This window comes from Salmo trutta, chromosome 29, assembly GCF_901001165.1.
Source record: "Salmo trutta chromosome 29, fSalTru1.1, whole genome shotgun sequence".
Classification (NCBI taxonomy): Eukaryota; Metazoa; Chordata; class Actinopteri; order Salmoniformes; family Salmonidae; genus Salmo; species Salmo trutta.
This window is the reverse complement of record NC_042985.1, coordinates 9,263,088-9,286,289: the sequence shown is the minus strand read 5'-3', so window position 1 is coordinate 9,286,289 and position 23,202 is coordinate 9,263,088. Positions and strand designations below refer to the sequence as shown.

The window sequence follows — 23,202 nt, the reverse complement described above, 5'->3', positions numbered from 1 at the left end:
AGCAATGAGGAATAAAAGATTACATGGAATAGCCTAGCAATGAGGAATAAAATATGACATGGAATAGCCTCGCAATGAGGAATAAAAGATGACATGGAATAGCCTAGCAATTAGGAATAAAAGTAACCGTTTTAAGGATAAATCAGGCCACTATTTATTGTTGAACTCAGCCGGTAACAGCTTACATAAATGGGCTGCAAGGTCAATTACATTAAATCAAATTAATTCCAACTTGAGAGACTCCCCTGGTGTCCTGAAGTCCTCCTTTTTTTGGTGTACATTTTTTCACCACGGCCTGTAGGTTCAGGGTGCGGGCCCGACTGTTTTCTATACTGAGTATTGTCAACCCAGACAGTCTTTCCTGAGACATTGAGCATTATATGTCCATTGCACTGCACACAATTTAAACTTAGTCTTGAATGATGCATGCCAAGATACATTATACCAGAGAAAAGGGACTGTTGATATATGCAACCACACAACTCAAACGCCGGTTCACCAGTATAAAAAAAAATTGCAAACCGTTTGTTGTTGTTGTTGAGCTGTCCAGTATCCAGACGACCTGTCCCCAGAGATTCCTATACAGTTAATCTCTTTCCATAACGTGTTGAGGCCGGCAATTAAGGAGAATGAGAGGCTCAATTAAAGATGTTGCAGAACTGCTGTATTTTTATTTATTTATTTCACCTTTATTTAACCAGGTAGGCAAGTTGAGAACAAGTTCTCATTTACAACTGCGACCTGGCCAAGATAAAGCAAAGCAGTTCGACATATACAACAACACAGAGTTACATATGGAGTAAAACAAACATACAGTCAATAATACAGTAGAAAAATAAGTCTATATACAATGTGAGCAAATGAGGTGAGATAAGGGAGGTAAAGGCAAAAAAGGCCATGGTGGCAAAGTAAATAGCAAGTAAAACACTGGAATGGTAGATTTGTAGTGGAAGAAAGTGCAAAGTCGAAATAGAAATAATGGGGTGCAAAGGAGCAAAATAAATAAATAAATAAATAAATACAGTAGGGGAAGAGGTAGTTGTTTGGGCTAAATTATAGATGGGCTATGTACAGGTGCAGTAATCTGTGAGCTGCTCTGACAGCTGGTGCTTAAAGCTAGTGAGGGAGATAACTGTTTCCAGTTTCAGAGATTTTTGTAGTTTGTTCCAGTCATTGGCAGCAGAGAACTGGAAGGAGAGACGGCCAAAGGAGGAATTGGCTTTGGGGGGTGACCAGAGAGATATACCTGCTGGAGCGCGTGCTACAGGTGGGTGCTGCTATGGTGACCAGTGAGCGGAGATAAGGGGGGACTTTACCTAGCAGGGTCTTGTAGATGACCTGGAGCCAGTGGGTTTGGCGACGAGTATGAAGCGAGGGTCAGCCAACGAGAGCGTACAGGTCGCAGTGGTGGGTAGTATATGGGGCTTTGGTGACAAAACGGATGGCACTGTGATAGACTGCATCCAGTTTATTGAGTAGGGTATTGGAGGCTATTTTGTAAATGACATCGCCGAAGTCGAGGATCGGTAGGATGGTCAGTTTTACGAGGGTATGTTTGGCAGCATGAGTGAAGGATGTTTTGTTGCGAAATAGGAAGCCAATTCTAGATTTAACTTTGGATTGGATATGTTTGATGTGAGTCTGGAAGGAGAGCTTACAGTCTAACCAGACACCTAGGTATTTGTAGTTGTCCACATATTCTAAGTCAGAACCGTCCAGAGTAGTGATGCTGGACGGGCGGGCAGGTGCAGGCAGCGATCGGTTGAAGAGCATGCATTTAGTTTTACTTGTATTTAAGAGCAGTTGGAGGCCACGGAAGGAGAGTTGTATGGCATTGAAGCTCGTCTGGAGGGTTGTTAACACAGTGTCCAAAGAAGGGCCAGAAGTATACAGAATGGTGTCGTCTGCGTAGAGGTGGATCAGAGACTCACCAGCAGCAAGAGCGACATCATTGATGTATACAGAGAAAAGAGTTGGCCCTAGAATTGAACCCCGTGGCACCCCCATAGAGACTACCAGAGGCCCGGACAACAGGCCATCCGATTTGACACATTGAACTCTATCAGAGAAGTAGTTGGTGAACCAGGCGAGGCAATCATTTGAGAAACCAAGGCTATTGAGTCTGCCGATGAGGATGTGGTGATTGACAGAGTCAAAAGCCTTGGCCAGGTCAATGAATATGGCAGCACAGTATTGTTTCTTATCGATGGCAGTTACGATATTGTTTAGGACCTTAAGCGTGGCTGAGGTGCACCCGTGACCAGCTCTGAAACCAGATTGGATAGCAGAGAAGGTGCGGTGGGATTCGAAATGGTCGGTAATCTGTTTGTTGACTTGGCTTTCGAAGACCTTAGAAAGGCAGGGTAGGATAGATATAGGTCTGTAGCAGTTTGGGTCAAGAGTTACCCCCTTTGAAGAGGGGGATGACAGCAGCTGCTTTCCAATCTTTTGGAATCTCAGACGACACGAAAGAGAGGTTGAACAGGCTAGTAATAGGGGTTGCAACAATTTCGGCAGATAATTTTAGAAAGAAAGGGTCCAGATTGTCTAGCCCGGCTGATTTGTAGGGGTCCAGATTTTGCAGCTCTTTCAGAACATCAGCTGATTGGATTTGGGAGAAGGTGAAATGGGGAAGGCTTGGGCGAGCAGCTCTGGGGGGGTGCAGTGCTGCTGACTGCGGTAGGGGTAGCCAGGTTGAAAGCATGGCCAGCTGTAGAAAAATGCTTATTGAAATTTTCAATTATAGTGGATTTATCAGAGGTTACAGAGTTTCCTATCCTCAGTGCAGTGGGCAGCTGGGAGGAGGTGTTCTTATTCTCCATGGACTTTACAGTGTCCCAGAACTTTTTTGAGTTTGTGTTGCAGGAAGCAAATTTCTGCTTGAAAAAGCTAGCCTTGGCTTTTCTAACTGCCTATGTATATTGGTTTCTAACTTGCCTGAAAAGTTGCATATCACGGGGGCTGTTCGATGCTAATGCAGAACGCCATAGGATGTTTTTGTGTTGGTTAAGGGCAGTCAGGTCTGGAGAGAACCAAAGGCTATATCTGTTCCTGGTTCTAAATTTCTTGAATGGGGCATGCTTATTTAAGATGGTGAGGAAGGCATTTTTTTTTAATAACCAGGCATCCTCTACTGACAGGATGAGGTCAATATCCTTCCAGGATACCCGGGCCAGGTCGATTAGAAAGGCTTGCTCACTGAAATGTTTCAGGGAGCCTTTGACAGTGATGAGTGGAGGTCGTTTGACCGCTGTTCCATTACGGATGCAGGCAATGAGGCAGTGATCGCTGAGATTTTGGTTGAAAACAGCAGAGGTGTATTTAGAGGGCAAGTTGGTTAGGATGATATCTATGAGGGTGCCCATGTTTACGGCTTTGGGGTGGTACCTGGTAGGTTCATTGATCTTGTCTGAAAATGTTGTAGTTAGGGATGAAGATTTCAGAGTTTTTGGTGGACTTCCTAAGCCAGGATTCAGACACGGCTAGGACATCCGGGTTGGCAGAGTGTGCTAAAGCAGTGAATAAAACAAACTTAGGGAGGAGGCTTCTAATGTTAACATGCATCAAACCAAGGCTATTACGGTTACAGAAGTCATCAAAAGAGAGCGCCTGGGGAATAGGAGTGGAGCTAGGCACTGCAGGGCCTGGATTCACCTCTACATCACCAGAGGAACAGAGGAGGAGTAGGATAAGGGTACGGCTAAAAGCTATGAGAATTGGTCGTCTATGACGTCCGGAATAGAGAGTAAAAGGAGCAGGTTTCTGGGGGCGATAAAATAGCTTCAAGGAATAATGTACAGACAAAAGTATGGTAGGATGTGAATACAGTAGAGGTAAACCTAGGCATTGAGTGATGATGAGAGAGATATTGTCTCTAGAAACATAATTGAAACCAGAAGATGTCATAGCATGTGTGGGTGGTGGAACTGAAAGGTTGGATAAGGTATAATGAGCAGGGCTAGAGGCTCTACAGTGAAATAAGCCAATAAACACTAACCAGAACAGTAATGGACAAGGCATATTGACATTAAGGAGAGGCATGCTTAGCCGAGTGATCATAAGGGTCCAGTGAGATTCAGACAGCTAGCCGGGCCATAGGTAGCAAGCTGGCAGAAGACGGAGGGAGGTCTGTTTTTAGCCACCTCGTGCGTTTCCGTCTGTAGATTAGTGGGGTTCCGTGTGGTAGGGGGGACCAGTCCAATTGGCAAAATAGTTATAGTTATAGTGGCCCAAGAAAATTGTCCGATAGACCTAGTCAGATAGCAGCCGATAAGACAGCTAACGATTAGCGGGCTGCAGATGGGCGTTCAGGTTACGTCGCGACGGAGGGGCCAGTTGGATAACTCCCACGGCAGATAACGTCGGTAGTCCAGTCGTGAAGGCCCGATGGGGCTCTACATTGGCAGTAAAACGTGTCCGGATAGGTGATTGTAGCCCAGGAGTGGCTGATGGAACTCTTCAGCTGGCTAGCTCCGGAATAATTGATGTTAGCTCCGGGACCAACGTTAGCCAATAGTCACTTGGATAGCAGCTAGCTAGCTGCAAGATCCAGATGTAAATGTCCAGAGCCTGCGGTAGAAATCCGGGGATATGGAGAGAAAATATGTCCGGTATGCTCTGGTCTGAGTCGTGCTGTACAAAACTGGCGATATCTTTTTGAGCTAAGGGATAGCTGATGACCGCCAATCGTGGCTAGCTGAACTCCAACGTTAGCCAGTGAACTGGCCAACCTCTGGCTAGCTTCTGTTGTGGATTTCAGATTTGAGGTAAATAATACTTTCTTTTTTTTTAAATTGGTGAGGCGGGTTGCAGGAGAGTGTTTTGAGGTTGAGTTTTTAGAAAAAAATATATAAAAAGATATGCGAAGAAATATGTAAATATAGATATACACGGGACACAACAAGAGGAGGACAAAGGACGTCTGACTGCTATGCCATCTTGGAATGACCATTTGAAGTACCACTTCCTTCTGCCCAGTTTCCCTGATGTTGCTAGGGCAATCAAGCTGTTTTTTACCATCCCTGTAACTGTCGCTTCTGTGGAGAGATCGTTTTCTAAACTAAAACTTTCAGTCAGTTAATGTTAAATGTATTATTTTTCAAGGCCTGAGGCACTTTTTCAGTCCTATTCCTGAAGTCCAGGAAACAAACACTTAACTTCCTAGTACATATTGAAATTAAAAATGTTTATGAATGTCTTTTTGGAGGGTTACTGTAAAATTATTTATATATTTATTAAATTATTAGATATCGATGACAGGCGCATGGGCCCCAGAGCTGTGTCCGGTACTCATGTGATGATAGCTTAGCTACCTAGCATGCTAGCTCATTGCTAGCACATATAGCTACTGTCTAAGTTATTGAATATTTTGTAGATTTTCATCTACTGTATATACACTACATATAACAATTAACACAGCACGTTGCTATCACCTTATTACCGCTACGTAAAATATGTTATTTAAGTCCTTCTTTCATAGAAACCACTTGTACTAGTCCCCTCTTGTACATCTGTCTCCTACTGGTCATTACCAAGCCTTCTAATAGAGACGCCGGGATGATTATACCTATATTTAACCCGCACCTCTTTCGGAGACCACCACCAGTTGGTGGCACTCTTTTTCATATTAGAAACAGGTTATCAAATCACTTCATGTTTATGTTATTGCAAACGAAATGTGTTAATCTTGTGTGAAACTTCTGGTAGGGTTTAATTAAGACGAATTCTGATTCTTTAGGGAGGACAAAGAGTTGGTATTGACAGTCACCTAGGTATTATTACAATGTGATGACAGCATAATGACAGCATATTGTAGCTTTTGATCTATTCCATAAGGGTTCCAGAGTCATCAGACAGATGAGTACAGACAGCCGTTTTGCTTCCTGAAGTAAGACAATGGTGTACGTGTTAAGTCCCAACACATGGAAACTGACTGAGGAATTTGCTCATTCAGACTCTACTTTGGGAAGTGAAATATTTCTCCACGTGACCCTGCGTTTGGAATGTGGTCAGACAGAGGAACTAACTAACAAGGTGAGGGAGGGATTTGTATCATGAATAGACTTTTAACCTTTCACATCCCTCCAAAACATTCACTGAGGTAGCTGCAGCTTAGAATTCTTATTTCAAAGGCACAAAACTTTCAACATTCAACCACCCATTTCCACTGTAGAGAAAGTGATTTTAAACTACTTTTATGGAAAAGGCCAGGTGTCTTTGTTATACAAAATATATGTTGCCAACTCCCAAGAATCCTGACAGGGAAAAAGACTACCTTCACTTCAAAGAATAAATTACAGAACGTTAATATACAACTCAAACCTCCGCGGTGCACCTGTCAGTGCTCATGAAGCAAAGAATATGATGAAATGGAGTGACTCAGGAGTGTTGAGCACATGAATAAAGTTGGAGGTCAGGGAAGATGGAAGCAATACGGTGGGAAACGTATCCAGTCTTTTGACCTATCAGATTAAGATATTTGACTTCCTCTTTTAACCCAACTCCTCCTAAAGACACATACACAGGTTTTGGAAAGGTGTGGGGGGGCTCCCACACCGGGCGCCCAGGGAGATAATTGTTGTCGGGGGTTGAGTGCCTTTCTCAAGGGCACAATGGCAGGCAATGGCATCTAGGATTAGATACCAGCAACCCTCCGGTTGCCAGCTCACTTGCTGCCAGACTTTTCCCATCGGACACGTGATACGAACTGGCAACCCTCTAGCTGCTGGGTTGCCTCGTTAACCACTAGGCTATCTGCCTCCCCAACTAAGAAAATTATATATGTGTGTGTGAGAGAGAGTGAGAGTGAGAAAGAGAGAGAGAGAGAGAGAGAGAGAGAGACAGACAGACAGACAGACAGACAGACAGACAGACAGACAGACAGACAGACAGACAGACAGACAGACAGACAGACAGACAGACAGACAGACAGACAGACAGACAGACAGACAGACAGACAGACAGACAGACAGACACAGAGAGAGACAGACAGAGAGACAGAGACAGAGACAGAGACAGAGACAGAGAGACAAACAGAGAGAGAGAGACAGAGAGACAGATACAGAGAGAGACAGAGAGACAGACAGACAGAGAGAGAGAGAGAGAGAGACAGAGACAGACAGAGAGACAGAGAGAGAGAGACAGAGACAGAGAGAGGCAGACACAGAGAGAGACAGACAGAGAAAGAGAGAGACAGACAGACAGAGAGAGACAGACAGAGAGAGAGAGACAGACAGAGAGAGGCAACTCATCTAGATGGAGAGGGCATGCATGCTAGACAGTTATCCATTCAGTGATCAAAAAGATGCATACGCAGCACAGGGCTTGTAGAATGACAGCTCGAGGTCGAGACCCATTTCAATTAACATCCACTCCATTTGGCTTCGCAGGGAAAGGTCACTGAGAATGACTAGTCAGTGTTACACCTGCAAACTGAGAGTGGCATTTCAACATGCTGTTTAAAAGCCCCTTCACCCCGGGGAAGGGAAGGGAGGGGGTAGAAGAGGGTGCCCATTGGCACAGATCTAGGTTCCACGTGACCTTCACCTAATCTAAACCATGAAGGGGAAATGTAAATCTGACCTTAAATCATCAGAGTCTATGGACAAGTTCATTTCTTCTCCGATGGGAAGGGGGTGGGGGGGTTTGAAGAAATTCTCAGGAAAGGAATCTATTGTAATTCACGTGCCCGAGAATTAGTCCCCATTATATAAAAAACAACAATAATCACGAAACAGTAATTTACAAACAGATAATTGTTCACAAACAGACCCTATTACCTCTGTCTGTATAACAGCAGTAGACCTACGATATGGCACTCTGATCCATGTAAATCTCACAACAGACTACCTTACAGACTTCCTTGTTAGCGTGTCACCTCCTGCTCTACTGTATATCTGGATGCCAGCTGTTGATCTGCTAAGCCTGAAATGGCTCTGGTCCCTTCCCCTTGACGAATGATGAATGGTGAGAGTGCTAACCTGAGAGTTCATAAACGCCCCCAAGGAGAAGGATTCAGCCCACAATCCCTTGCCTCTTGTGGTCCTAAATTGACAGTATTAATCTCTCCTCTCATTGGAGAGATTGGTAGAATGCGTGTCATTTCTTTCTGTGAGACGGAAGGGGGATCTGGGTTAGGTATAATTTAGCTCCACTGACGTCTGTGACCCAACTATAGTATCAAATCCTGCCGTCGAGCCAATTGCCTGTCTCCTTCGTGTGTGTGTTTGCGTGTGTGTGTTTGCGTGTGCATGCATGTATGCGTGCGTGCATGAAATGTGTGTGTGTGCGTGTGTGTGAGATTTGAGGAAGGGAAGTGAGGGAAATGATATCCTTTTCATAGCAACTGTTTAATTAACACTATTGAATCTCTAGACATTTGTGACAGTACTTCTATGACATCCCGTCTCTGTCTACATGTACATAGGAGATAATGACTTGTATACTTTACATACCATAAAACTTCATTAATAGCCACGGGCATTTATTTGCTTCAATCACTGAACACAACTGCCGCTTATTAGAGACAGGCTTCTATTTGAGCCTGGCGTCTATTTCCTTAATGTACACATCTTTTGCTCAATAAAATGTTGAAAAGACAATGATGTTGCTCTCCTTTATCTTCTTTTGCATAATCTTTACAGTACTCACTGAAGTTTACTCATAAGCAATTGACTTAAACCTGGCATTTATTAGAAACAGGTGTTCATGTACTGAAGTATATAGTAGACTGCATTTGAATTACTGTTACAGTGCAATTTGGGTTGTTAATTGGATTCGTTCAGACATTTCTTGATTTCTTGTTGTTTTTATTTATTTATTTATTATCATTTGTGTACTTGTTTGACATTTTACTACATTGTTCGGAGATAGAAACATAAGCATTTCTTTGAACCCACTATAATTAATTAAGAAGGCCCGAGGAGGTGTGGTATATGGCCAATATACCACGGCTAAGGGCTGTTCTTAAGCACAACGCATTGCAGAGTGCCTGGATACAGCCCTTAGCCGTGGTATACTGGCCATATACCACAAACCCCCAAGGTGCCTTATTGCTATTATAAACTGGTTACCAAAGTAATTAGAGCAGTAAAAATAAATGTTTTGACATACTCGTGGATTACAGTCTGATATACCATGGCTGTCAGCCAATCAGCAATCAGGGCTCGAACCAACCAGTTTATAACATCTGCTAAACTGTGTACGCAACCAATAAACTTTGATTTGATTTGAAATATGTGCTGATGCCAGGCTATTAAAAGGGACAGGTGGCTATTTAAGACTTACCGTAATTTCCGGACTATAAACCGCAACTTTTTTCCCACGCTTTGAACCTCGCGGCTTAAACAATGACGCGGCTAATATATGGATTTTTCCCGCTTTCAAACATTTTTTCTCCAAAAAAACACATTCTGTGACGTGCTCAGTTTTTTGGCGGCATGAAGCTTTCATTAGACCAATGAAATTGCCGAACGGGTTAAGGTCAAACAACTTTTTTGTTTACTGTTTAGATTAAATCGAGCGCTCTCAAACTTCCCATCATTCTGATTACGGTAGTCATTTTGTCCCCCTCATCATGGCAAAGACACGGCGAAATGCATATGATGCAGCTTTCAAGTTGAAGGCGATTGATCTGGCTGTTGGAAAAGGAAATAGAGCTGCTGCACGGGAGCTTGGTCTTAATGAGTCGATGATAAGACGTTGGAAACAGCAGCGTGAGGAATTCACTCAGTGCAAAAAGACAACTAAAGCTTACTGCTAATTTTTTTTTGTTACAAGCCGTGTTTCGTTAAAGCCTATTTATTTTTGTTACAAGCCGTGTTTCGTTAAAGCCTGTGTAAAGTTCATTTGTTTCAATGTACCGGTAGGCACCTGTGGCTTATAGACATGTGCGGCTTATTTATGTTCAAAATAATATATATATATTTTTTTCAGTGGGTGCGGCTTATATTCAGGTGCTCTCAATAGTCCGGAAATTACGGTAATTGAAGTTTTACAGTTTATGTTTGTATGACTTGGTTGTCATAGTCCTCGAGTTTTCGGGTTTTCAAAAATGCAATGTTAAGGGTAGTTATTATGAGCCATCCTCTCCTCAGCAGCCTCCACTGGTGTAGTTAAGGGTAGTTATTATGAGACATCCTCTCCTCAGCAGCCTCCACTGGTGTAGTTAAGGATAGTTATTATGAGCCGTCCTCTCCTCAGCAGCCTCCACTGGTGTAGTTAAGGGTAGTTATTATGGGCCATCCTCCCCTCAGCAGCCTCCACTGGCACTCATTTACTATAAGTGGCTCTGGATAAGAGCGTCTGCTAAACGACTAACAGTGCCTTCAGAATGTATTCACACCCCTTTACTTTTTCCAGATTTTGTTGTCTGACAGCCTTAATATAAAATTGATTACATTTAGATTGTGTGTCACCGATCTACACATAATATCTCATAATCACTAGTGGTTCTGGGGGGGGGGCAGGGGGGGCAGTGCCCCTGTGACAACAATTTTGGACCCCCTTGTGGCCCCCCTAAATGTGGAGTATGAAATAATTTTTACATAACTAATTTTTGCTACATTTCTTTTTGTACATCCGTTATTAGACAGTGGCATCGATGATGATTATGAACATGGTCTTTTGCCTGCTAATGCCTGCAATGCAGTGAAGAAAACAATATGACAACAACAATGTCTAATGTAACTGGCCCCTCTAACAGTACAACTGGCCCCAGCTCGACCCCCCCCAGTTGAAATGGTCTAGAACCGCCACTGCTCATAATGTCAAAGTGGAATTAAATACATAAAAAATGAAAAGCTGAAATGTTTGAGTCAAAAAGTATTCAACACCTTTGTTATGACAAGTCTAAATAAGTTCAGGAGTAAACATTTGGTTAACAAATCACATAATAAGTTGCATGGACTCACACTTAACATGATTTGTGAATGACTACCCCATTTTCCAATGCCTCACAAAGAAGGGCACTGATTGGTAGATTGGTAAAAATAATAAAGCAGACACTGAATATCCTTTGCGCATGGTAAAGCTGTTCATTTGGCTTTGGATGGTGTATCAATACAAAGATACAGACGTCCTTCCAAACTGAGTTGCCAGAGAGAAATAAAACCACTCAGGGATTTCACCATGAGATTTTAAAACAGTTACAGAGTTTAATGGCTGTGATAGGAGAAAACTGAGGATGGATCAACAACATTGTAGTTACTCCAAAATGCTAACCAAAATGACAGAGTGAAATGAAGGAAGCCTGTACAGAATAAAAACATATTCCATAACATGCATCATGTTTTCAAAGTAATACTGCAAAAAATGTGTCAAAATAATTAACTTTTTGTCCTGAATATGAACTGTTATATTTGGGGCAAATCCAACATAACACATCACTGGGTACCACTTTCCATATTTTCAAGCATGGTGGTGGCTGCATCATGTTATAGGTGTGCTTGTCGTCAGCAAGGACTGGGGAGTTTTTCAGCATAAAAATAAACAAAATGTAGCTAAGCACAGGCAAAATCCTAGAGGAAAACCTGGCACCGTCTGTTTTCCAACAGACACAAAGACAAATTCACCTTTCAGCAGGACAATAACCCTAAAATAGAAGGCCAAATTTAAACTTCCAAGACAAGGCCAAATCTACACTACCAAGACGACATTGGATGTTCCTGAGTGGCCTATTTACAGTTCTGACTTAAATCTGTGTCACGTCCTGACCATAGTAAGATGTTATTTTCTATGGTAGAGTAGGTCAGGGCGTGACAGGGGGTGTTTTTTCTATGTTTTCTATTTCTATGTTTAGGTTCCAGTTTTGTATTTCTATGTTGGGGTTTTGTTTGAGATGATCTCCAATTAGAGGCAGCTGGTCCTCGTTGTCTCTAATTGGAGATCATACTTAAGTATGGGTTTTTCCACCTGGGTTTTGTGGGTGATTAACCTGTCAAGGTATAGGGGGTAGTATTTTCGATTTCGGATGAAAAACGTGCCCAGAGTAAACTGCCTAATACTCGGGCCCAGAGTCAAATATTTGCATATTATTAGTAGATTTATAGAAAACACTGAAGTTTCTAAAACTGTTTGAATGATGTCTGTGAGTATAACAGAACTCATATGGCAGGCGAAAACCTGAGAAAAATCCAACCAGGAAGTGGGAAATCTGATGCTTGTAGTCTTTTCAAGTCATTGCCTATCTAACACAGTGACTTAGGGTTCATTTTGCACTTCCTAAGGCTTCCACTAGATGTCAACTGTCTTTAGAACCTAGTTTAGAACCTAGTTTCAGGCTTTTGCGGTGAACACAGAGCGAACAAGAAGGCCGGGAAGTTGGTGACTCAGAAAATGACATGAGTTTTGTGGCGCGCATTCACGTGATGAGGTAGCTGTGTTCCATAACGTTTTTCAAGACATTGGAATCGTCCAGTTTGAATATTATTGAAGTTTTATGTTAAAAAGGCCCTAAAGATTGATGCTATACAACGTTTGACATGTTTCAACAAATGTAAATAGAACTTTTTTTTGACTTTTCGCCGTGAAATTTTTGGTGCACTTGCTTACTGAACGCGCTGACAACAAGGAGGTATTTGGACATAAATTATGGACTTTATCGAACAAAACAACATTTATTATGGACCGGGGATTCCTGGAGGTGCCTTCTGATGAAGATCATCAAAGGTAAGTGAATATTTATAATGCTATTTATGATTTTAGATGACTCCAAAATGGTGGGTATCTGTATTGCCTGATGTTGTTTTCTGAGCGCCGTACTCAGATTATTGCAAAGTGTGCTTTCCCCGTGAAGCTTTTTTAAAATCTGTCACAGCGGTTGCATTCAGGAGATGTTTATCTATAATTCTTTGAATAACAGTTTAATATTTTATCAACGTTTATGATGAGTATTTTTGTAAATTGTTGTGCTGATTCACCGGCAGTTTTGGCGGAAAAATATTTTCTGAACATCACGCGCCAATGTAAAATGGGGTTTTTGGATATAAATATGAACTTTATCGAACAAAACTTACATGTATTGTGTAACATTGAGTCCTAGGAGTGTCATCTGATGAAGAACGTCAAAGGTTAGTGCTTCATTTTAGCTGTATTTATGGTTTTTGTGTCCCCTCTCCTGCTTGGAAAATGGCTGTGTGGTTTTTCTTGTGTTGGCACTGTCCTAACATAATCTAACTTTATGCTTTCGCCGTAAAGCCTTTTTGAAATCGGACAATGTGGGTGGATTAAGGCAGTGCTTCTCAATTATTTTCTGTTACGCTCCCCCTAGGAAGAAGTAAACATTTCGCGCCCCCCCCAACTCTCCGCCGCGACTGTAAATAGTATCATTTGTCTATAAAATTGTTATAAGTACACCTCTGCATAACATTGTATCCTTATTAACATTAAAGAAAAAGAAAAAAGAAAGAAATATAGATCAACTTACAACAAAGAATAACTTTATTAACATTGTTTTTTTTAGTTTGTAACAGAAAAGACTTCAAGTGCATCAATTTGCCTGAAATTGTAAAAACAATTCAACCCTTATTTAACCTCTACGGGCCACGGTGGCAGTATTGAGAATTTTGAAAAAAATATGTGCCCATTTTTAACTGCCTCCTACACCAACTCAGAAGCTAGGATATGCATATTATTAACACATTCGGATAGAAAACACTCTGAATTTTGTCATGTCAAAACGTACATAAGCGATAAACAAACAGTCTTTGTTGCTGTCAGTTGCTTCATCGAACTGTAAGGCAAAACGTTTGTCTTTGAGTTTATCTACCAGCTGTTCTTTAAGATCGTTAGCAATGTCATTTATAAGTCTGGCGACAGTGTCATTGGACAGAGGGGTAGTTTTTATTTTTGCAGCACTTGCGTCATCCAGCATGACAGAGACCATGTCTAATGCTGCAGACAGTATCAGCTCCTCTGCTATGGAGTGGGGTTTTTTGCACTGAGCAATTTGGTACGCCACCTTATATGATGCTAACAGTGCTCGCTGGTTTACTGAAGAAGCATTCACAAAGCGGGACGATTGTTGACAATATTCGGCACGTTTTCGCTGAAAAAACTCAAGCGGCTTATCAGCGTGATTGGGGTGTAATGTCTTTAAGTGACGCCTTCATTTATTTGGCTTCATGCTGTCCGCTGCCAACATTTTTAGACACAGTAAACATACCGGTCTTTCCTCATCTCCCACCGTAGTCACAGTGAAGCCAAGCGCTACATACGCTTCGTCATATTTCCTCGTCTTAGCTTTCGGGAGACTTACGTTTGTCTCATTATCTCCGTCTCTCTCCGCCTTTCTTTTCATCCCTGTTAAATATTTTCCCATGGTGTCTCTTAAGGGTTTGTAATCTGCACTTCATATCTCCTGCTCTGTGCTGTGTGCTCTTGTTCGGTTAAAAAATAACCTACTCCCCGCGGCAAGAAAAAGCATGTTCCCCGGGGTCACGCGCCCCCCCTGGCATCGCTCCGAGCCCCCCCAGGGGGGCGTGCCCCACTATTTGAGAAGGACTGGATTAAGGTGAGGTTTATCTTTAAAATGGTGTAAAATAGTTGTATGTTTGAGAACTTTGAATTATGACATTTTGTTGTTTTGAATTTGGCGTTCTGATTTTTCACTGGCTGTTGAATAGTGTGAACCGTGGGTGGGACGGTAGCGTCCCACGCAGCCCTGAGAAGTTAATTTTGAGTTGTGTATGTGTTCATCTCAGCATCACGGTTTGTGGTTTTTTCATTCAGTGTATTTATGTATTGCATAGTTTCACAGTTTAATAAATAAAATGTGGAACGACACACACGCTGCACTTTGATCCTCTTCTCATTCCTACGACAACCGTGACAATCTGCATGAAAATCTATGGCAAGACTTGAAAATGTCTGTCTAGCAATGATCAACAACCAACTTGACAGTGCTTCTAATTTGAAAATAAATGTAAACAATAATGGGCAAATATTGCACAATCCAGGTGCGCAAAGCTCTGAGACTTACCCCAAAAGACTCACTGACTGACTTGAATTGCTGCCAAAGGTGTTTATAACTTGTATTGACTCAGGGGGTGAACACCTATCTAATTAAGATATATTAGTTTACAAAAACAAAGGAAAAATTATTGTAGATTGTTGATTTTTTTTTACAATTAAATCAATTTTATCCCCATTTTGTAACACAACAAAATGTGGAAAAATTCAAGGGGTGTGAATACTTTTCTTTGTCTGTTCTTGAACAGCGAACAGTGCGTTCCAGCACTTATAAAGGACTTATATAAATGTATTCCATTATTCTTACCTCGTTGATTACTCTTGTCATGTTTCTGTAATGATAATAATACTACATAGGATTTTAATAGCACTTTTCTCCCAAAGACGCTTTCTTGTGGTAGAAAATATGCTCTCATATTACATCAAAACAGCCCAAAAAATATAAAGAGAGTATCTAATGTTGGTGTAATGTGAAAAGTGTTATAAATGTAAACCATTTTTCTTACCTCTTTGGCTTTCCTGTGTCTGTCCTTGGTGTCCCTTTCTCGGTCTCGGTCTCTGTCCTTGTCTTTTCCCTCGTCCCCATGGTGCGAGGTATACGACACCGTCCTCCAGTCCCGTGGTGAGTTGGTAATGCTCGCCACCTTTGACTCCGTGGCGCTGTTGTCCTCATTGAGTGAGCGTGACGACCTCCGCGTGAACATACTTTTCTTAATTGCCTTGACCCTCAGACTCTCACTGTCTGAGCAGCCCCACTCCACTGATCCGTTGTCCACTTTGATGTTGTGGCCTGTCGTGTGGCACTGAAAGACATGGGGCGAGAGGTTGGGGTCAGGGTGAAGGTGATCTGGGGTGGAAGTGGTGGCTAAAGCGTTTTCGCCTGGTCTTCCGTTGGTTTCGGGTTCCTGAATCTTCTCATCGAGTTTGGTGAGCTTGGAGAGCACCTGCGATATCTCCCCTCGGACTCCGGACAGAGACTCCAGCTTCTTCTCGATCTCACCTATCCTCATTACAAGCTTGCAGACGCTCGATTTGAGCTCGTCGTCCGTGTTCTCTAGGGAGTGAAAGAGGCAGTCCAGCTTGGACTTGGCCAGTTTGACCGTGTTGCATTCGGGTGAGCTGTCACCGTCAGACTTCATGGTCACCTGAGAGAGAGATCCGATGCTGTTGTAGCACGATGATTGGATGACGCCCAGCGAGTCGCACACGCTCATGTCGTCAAGGAAGCGGAAGATGTCACTGATGTCATCGCTGATGATCTCAGAGTCCTCTTCCGAGTGTTTGCACGAGTGCCTCTCTCTCTCGACGTATTTTGCATGAGCGGCGGCATAGTCTTTTAGCTTCCTCTGTTCAGCCTGCTCCGTTTGTGTCCCTACGCTGGACGAGATGTCTATGTTACCTCCCTGAAAAGACGTACTGTTGATGCCTTTCTCTTTAAATCTTTTCCCAACCTCTCTTTTGTCGACACCCACCCCGGGACCGCACGCCATTGAAGACATATCCTTTGTTTTCAACCCGTTGGTTTTCTTTGCGAACCCTGAAGGGGAGGCCACCACTTTCTCTTTGGCGCACTGGAAGTGCTGCTCATTCTCTTTATTGACTACATTGTGGCGATGGTTGTCTTTCAGCGGTTTCCCGTTCAGAAATGACCTCTCGAAATCCGGTGGCCCTTCTTCAGCGTTGAGACTCAGGCTTTTCACGGGCCAAATTGGCTGCTTCCCCGGCCTAGCCGTACTCCTCCGTGTGTTCACGCACTCCGTCACTGTCGTTGGGCCGAAATACGTAGACGCTTGAAGGTCGTCCAGACTCTCGTGCTTCGCTCGCCGTTTCTCCTGAATGGGCGAGTTCATAGTAGGCTCAAAGTAGGGGTTACTGTAGGGCAGCTCGAAGCTGTGGTTGAAGAACGTGGCAGGTTTGTGGAGCTCTCTCCGGTGGTAGCCTCCAGTTGCCCTGATGTTTGGCTTGCACTCTGAGGTGATGACCTATAATGACAATGGGGTAACACTTCATCAAGTTGATCTTAAAGCTGTGTAGTGACACTGTAACAGTATTGTAATATTGTATTGTTTGGCTCTAAGTCACGCTGATAAGAGCATCTGTTAACTGACTAAAACCTAAATGTAATAGTTTCATAGAAATTTGGTAATTGTTTTGTAATTGTTTTGAGCATTTTTTGTCATTACACAAGTGAAAAAAGAAATTGTTACAGACTCGTTCACTTTTACAACAATAACAACATGTTAATACACTGTTGTGTTAACACATCAGTCAAAACACCCTGAATTATCAAATCAAACAAAGAAAGAGTCAAACTAAGCATAAAGCTGCTGGATGTAACATTAGGCTCAGACCAAGCCTTTCTAGAAAGAAATACGTTTTATAGATTGGTTATTCTCACTGAGAGCTATGTCCATTGAGACATTTCCATTCTATGTGACATAGCCTATACAGATGTAGGATCTTCATCTGATCACTCTTTTGTTGATGAGACTTTTCCTGTGTCAGAGGAAATGCAGATGACCTTCATGATTGACATAAATTCATTAAAAACCTGCACTAACGGTTATATTAACAGTATTCCACTTTTCATGTACCCTCATTTTGACCAGCTTATAGCCTAACCACCATTCAAGCAACATTATGGACTAAACGTTGAAATCCTGTTGTTGCAGGATTCTTTTGCTGCAACAATGCTGGTCAAATTAAGATCCTACATCTGTAGATCTATGGACCAGCTTCAGGAAGTGGGGGGGTACTGTTTTATCACTATTGTTTTCTCCTTTAGGTGTCTTGTGCTTTTCTTTGACATTTAGATGGTAAGATTAGCAAACAACGGCACAAATACTTACAGCTAGCACCATTTAGTAGGAAAGAAACAACTCAAAACATGGCACATTAAAGAAAGTAGCTGACCACATGTAGCAGTGAAAATTAGACCGAGAACAGTGATAATTGATAACAGATGGTTAACAGTGGAGGAGGCTGCAATGGAAATCAGTCTGACTTTATCTTCAATGTTTATTTTTTCATCTATTGTTGTTTCAGTGTAGTAATGGGACAACATTAAAACTCAAAGTTGTTGGGAGTACTTCCAAACAAATATGTCAGGATAATTATTGTTGCATAATGAATGGTATGTAAAAAAAAAATTTAAACGCTTAATAAAAATAAATAAATAATATATAATTAAAGACCAGAGGCACAGACCTGTGGGGAGAACGCTAGCAGGTTGTGAAAATCCTCCTTGAAGATGTTTCTCTTCTGGACACAGGAGTGGACAGAGAAGGGCTCCGTGTGGTTGATGTGTTGCAGGGACTCCTGGTCTGTGGTGGACTCACTGTCAATGTCTATGGGAAAGTAGGTGCTCTGCATCTCGCAGGGCGGCGAGGGAGGACTGCAGCTCGAGTACTGGGGCAGGTGCTGCAGCTTATCTAGCGATGCTGCTCGACATTTTAGATCCTTGTTGACGCCCAATAGGAAGTTAGGGTCAGAAGTCGGGATAAACTGCGGGCTGCAGTTGGATCTGCAGTTGGCGGAGTGGGGATGGGGGTGTGGGCAGGGGTGGGAGGAGTTGTTTTGGGAAATGGGGCGATGGTGGGGGTGGTGACCCGCCCTGGAGGGTTGATCCATGAGGTCATAACCGCCGCCCCTCTCATAGTCCTGGTACTTATAAACATCAGTGTCAGACCTACATGACTCAAACGACTGGTTCTTGTGGAACTTGGGCCTCGGTGGTGCCATCGGGAGCTTATCTTTGGCGATCCCCCCGTTCATTTGGATTAGGTTAAACATAGTGACGATATCCGCTGCCACCATGAGTTTCTTAGACTGCTGGTCCTCAACAGTACATCTCATCTTGTCTTTGAAGAGAGTGGCAGGGAAGGCTGGGTCCAGGCAGGCTGTGTAGAACAGAAGGCTCCGTAGCTTGGCCAAGTGGACCAGGTCAAAGCGGGCACACAGGGACTTACAGAGGTCCTGGTAGGACACACTACTGTGTTTAGTGTCTAGTTCCTCCAGGATCCGGACAAGGAACAGGGAGTACTCTGGTAGCGGATCCATGGCATGTGGTGTGGGATGGAGCTAGATGTTGATATCCTCGTTATTCTCCTATTCTTTAAGTATACTGTGCAGGGGATGCCATTGAAATGGAATGTCTCAAACACAAGGGAGACCTGCCCCCCTTATGAGAGAGATAGGAGGATGACCCTGAAGGAGAGCGAGAGAGAGAGAACACAGCAGAGAGAGAGAGTGAGATATTGACTATTGGACAATCACATACCACAATGAAAACATAGCCAAACATTGCATAATCATGAATATAAGGTGTTACATCCCATGTTATTATCCCAAAGCAATAGTTATCCCTGTGCATGTGACTAATAAACGAATCTAATGATCACGTCTATTTGTGTTATTGTGAATAAGATAGAAATGAAATGTGGTAATAGTTTGGAGAAGGCTTCAGTCTTTAGATAGGGATCAGTAAAGATTGGTTTTCATATTAAACTAATTCTAAAATATATATTATCATGCAGCCGCTATTAAATGTATATACTTTTCAGGAATATTGATATTGATTATATTATATTGATTAGGCTACGTTTTTGTAATTGTATACCCACTAGATTCAGATCAAGAACTCTGAACAGTGTCGTTCCTCAAACGGAAATGGATATCCACACGGTCATAATTCAATTACATTTGCATAACCTCATATTCACCACTGAGTACTTCGAAACAGATAATTAAATCAATATTCGAGTTCTTCACTGGCGTGCGCGCGCTCATACAGTACATAACCAACAAAGGGACAAATAGACTCACCTAACGCACGATTCCATTTGCTCTCATCCGAGTGAGCATTCAAAAGGTATAGATTCCTCAAAGTCACCAAAACAAGGCGGCAGCAATGCGAAGTTGACGCACAACATTCATTCGTCAATTGAAACATACACCATAATATGCATTCCAGTCGGACACCGTAGTAAATAACCAGCCAAAAGATCCGATTCGATCCCCAGTCACCCCTGTTCGGATAAATCCTTCCTTTATCATATTTTGTATTGTATTCCAATAATGGGACTGTGCCTTCACTCCGGGACCAGATTCACGGTAGCTGTTGGAACCGAGCCGTCGGCGTTCTCACGCGCGCGCGTGTGGTGCTAAAAAGGCACCCAGTCGGCTTTGTTTCCACCTAGAATGACGTAATTACACCTTAGCACCAACTGCAAGTCAAGCACAGCGATGGAGACTATATATTCATATTGATTATTGTCCTGTACATTATAAAGCACATTGCGTGTTATAGGCTACTGTACAACATAGCTCATTCCTAAGGTGTTAGAGTTATGTGTATACATTCAATTTAAAAAAAACGTACAATAGTTTCTTTTCGCTTGTCATTGAGGAAGTGTATTTTTTCTCACGGTTCAATGCGAGGGAAAACATTTTAATGTATATAAATCATACAACACAAAGTAGTGTTTAGGGTTAACTGTGCACTGGTGTGATGTTATATTTGCGCACCTGCCGCAGTGGGGTGTATTCATGGATGCCAAGGGGAGCCAGTATTTCCCAAATATTTCACCAATAAAAATGATCAAATAATTTATTTCCCCTGTGTTTTCATAATTTTCGGTCAATTCGCAAGTGCGTGAATCTCACTGGAGAAATCACCCGAGCGAGGGAAACAGCGCCCCTCTGTCTCAGTATATGTAGCCCATGTGTCTGATGCTGTATGGACCTAAAGACTATATAACATGTTTCCGCTGTAGCATTTGATTGATTGATGCCAGCAAGCATTTGGCCAGTGGTGGAAAAAGTACTCAATTGTCATACTTGAGTAAAAGTAAAGATTCCTTAATAGAAAATGACTCAAGTGAAAGTCACCCAGTAAAATACTACTTGAGTAAAAGTCTAAACGTATTTGGTTTTAAATATGCTTAAGTATCAAAAATAAATCGAATTAATAAAATGTACTTAAGTATCAAAAGTAAAAATCATTTCAATTTCCTTATATTAAGCAAATCAGACGAAACAATAAAAACATGTATTGATGGATAGCCAGCGGCACACTCAGACATAATTTACAAACAAAGCACTTGTGTTTATTGAGTCCACCAGATCAGAGACAGTAGGGATGACCAGGGATGTTCTCTTGTGTGAATTTGACCATTTTCCTGTCAAAATTTACTTTTGGGTGTCAGGGAAAATGTATGGAGTAAAAAGTACATTATTTTCTTTAGGAATGTAGTGAAGTAAAAGTAAAAGTTGCCAAAATATAAATAGTAAAGTAAAGTACAGATACCCCCCAAAACTACTTAAGTAGTACTTTAAAGTATTTTTACTTTACTTTACACCACTGCATTTGGCTTCCCTTGATACATTTATTTTTCTGTAAAATAGCTCAACTGTGGGTTGTCCTGGTTCAGCAAAACGCTCCCTAAGGGAGGCCGGTTTGGATTTGGCTTCAGACCAATCAAACAACTTTCAAAGCAAAACTTCATTTTCAGAAAGATTTGCCTGTTTCTGGTCTGCTTGTGTTGATGTCCTGCGGTAGCTAGATTGCAAAAAATCGACCTTTTCCTAAACCATGGAGGGAGATAGGGATTTGGACGTGGTTTTGACTTAATTCTCTGTACAGGCCAATGATTATGACGGTGATTCTGATCTATCCATAAATGCATATGTTGTGCCACTGGCCTGAAATGAATAAAGTTCAATATGTAGCCTAGATGTAGCCTAGTAGATTCACGTTAGCTAGCTAGCTGGCTACCTTAGCTGGTTCATTGTTGCACATGCTAGGAAGTTAGACTAACTAACTAAAATGCTTGCTAGCCTATGACAACAAAAACTAAAAGTGTAATGTATGACAGAGCCATAGACCCTTTTGCCAACATGAAAGAGAGGAGGATGGCATTGGCATTCAACTAGTCTAGGCTGAGTCAACATGTTGTTTTACACACGCGCACACACACACACACACACACACACACACACACACACACACACACACACACACACACACACACACACACACACACACACACACACACACACACACACACACACACACACGCACAAATTAGTTGCATGGATAGCCACATGATATTTATCATCATTGATTGGACTAAATTGTTTTGGTATCTTTATGTTTATTTTCAGTGATTTAAAACCTGTTTGGGCTAGGGGGCAGTATTGAGAATTTTGGAAAAAAATATGTGCCCATTTTTAACTGCCTCCTACACCAACTCAGAAGCTAGAATATGCATATTATTGTTCAGGTTTGAATAGAAAACACTCTGAATTTTCTAAAACAGTTTGAATGGTGTCTGTAAGTATAACAAAACTCATATTGCAGGCAAAAACCTGTGAAAAATAGATTTAAAAAAAATGTGAATTTTGTGACTGTACTATTTAGTGTCATTGTTTTATAGATACCATAGTGAGAAAGGATTCAGTTCGCAACTCCTAAGGCTTCCACTAGATGTCAACGATCTTTATAAAGTTGTTTGAAGCATCTGTGATGAATACAGACCGAATTAGAATGCTTGGAAGTTGACACGTCATCACTTCATTTTTTGCGCCTGCGCATAAGTCTGAGAAGAGTGTCTTTGTCATAATCGTTTATTCTAGACACTTGATAGGTTGTGTGAAAATATTACTGATGTTTACTGATGTTTCACGTTAAAAATGGACCAAAAGATTAATGCTAAACAACGTTTGACATGTTTGAACAAACATAAATAGATTATTTACTAGTTTTTTTTTAGCTTTTCGGCGTGACTTTACACTGCCCACCTCATTTTGTGGGAGCCTACTGAACGCTAACTATTTGGACATAAATTATGAACTTTGTCAAAAGAAACCACATTTGTTCTGGACCTGGGATCCCTGGCAGCGCCTTCTGATGGAGATAATCAAAGGTAAGGGGATATTTAGAATGTTATTATCGATATTAGATGATGCTAATGCTAACTGTATAGCTTAGCTTAGCTTATAGCTTAGCTTATTGTTGTTAGCATAGTACTCAGTTTATTGCAAAATGTGATTTCCCAGTAAAGTTATTTTGAGATCTGGCCATTCGGTAGCAATTACGAGATGATAATATATTATTCTTTGAATGACAATATTATAATTTACCAATGTTTTCGAATAGTAATTCCGTGATTTGTAATGCTGGATTCACTGGGAGCATTCGAGCCGAAAAAAATTCTGAATTTCACCGCGACTGTA

The 23,202-nt window shown here is 41.8% G+C and overlaps 1 protein-coding gene across 1 annotated transcript in view; it reads right to left on the bottom strand.

The window, feature by feature from the left end:
* LOC115166869 (major intrinsically disordered Notch2-binding receptor 1) overlaps positions 1-18,940 on the bottom strand; it is a 60,353-nt gene extending 41,413 nt beyond the window's left edge. The window contains exons 1-2 of the mRNA XM_029720765.1: positions 18,175-18,940; positions 15,474-16,949 (exon numbers count right to left, since the gene is read on the bottom strand). Of these exons, the coding sequence (XP_029576625.1) occupies positions 15,474-16,949; positions 18,175-18,822 (2,124 nt within the window). The 5' untranslated portion in view covers positions 18,823-18,940. The remainder of the gene's footprint in view (positions 1-15,473; positions 16,950-18,174) is intronic.
* Between the last annotated feature and the right edge of the window lie 4,262 nt (positions 18,941-23,202).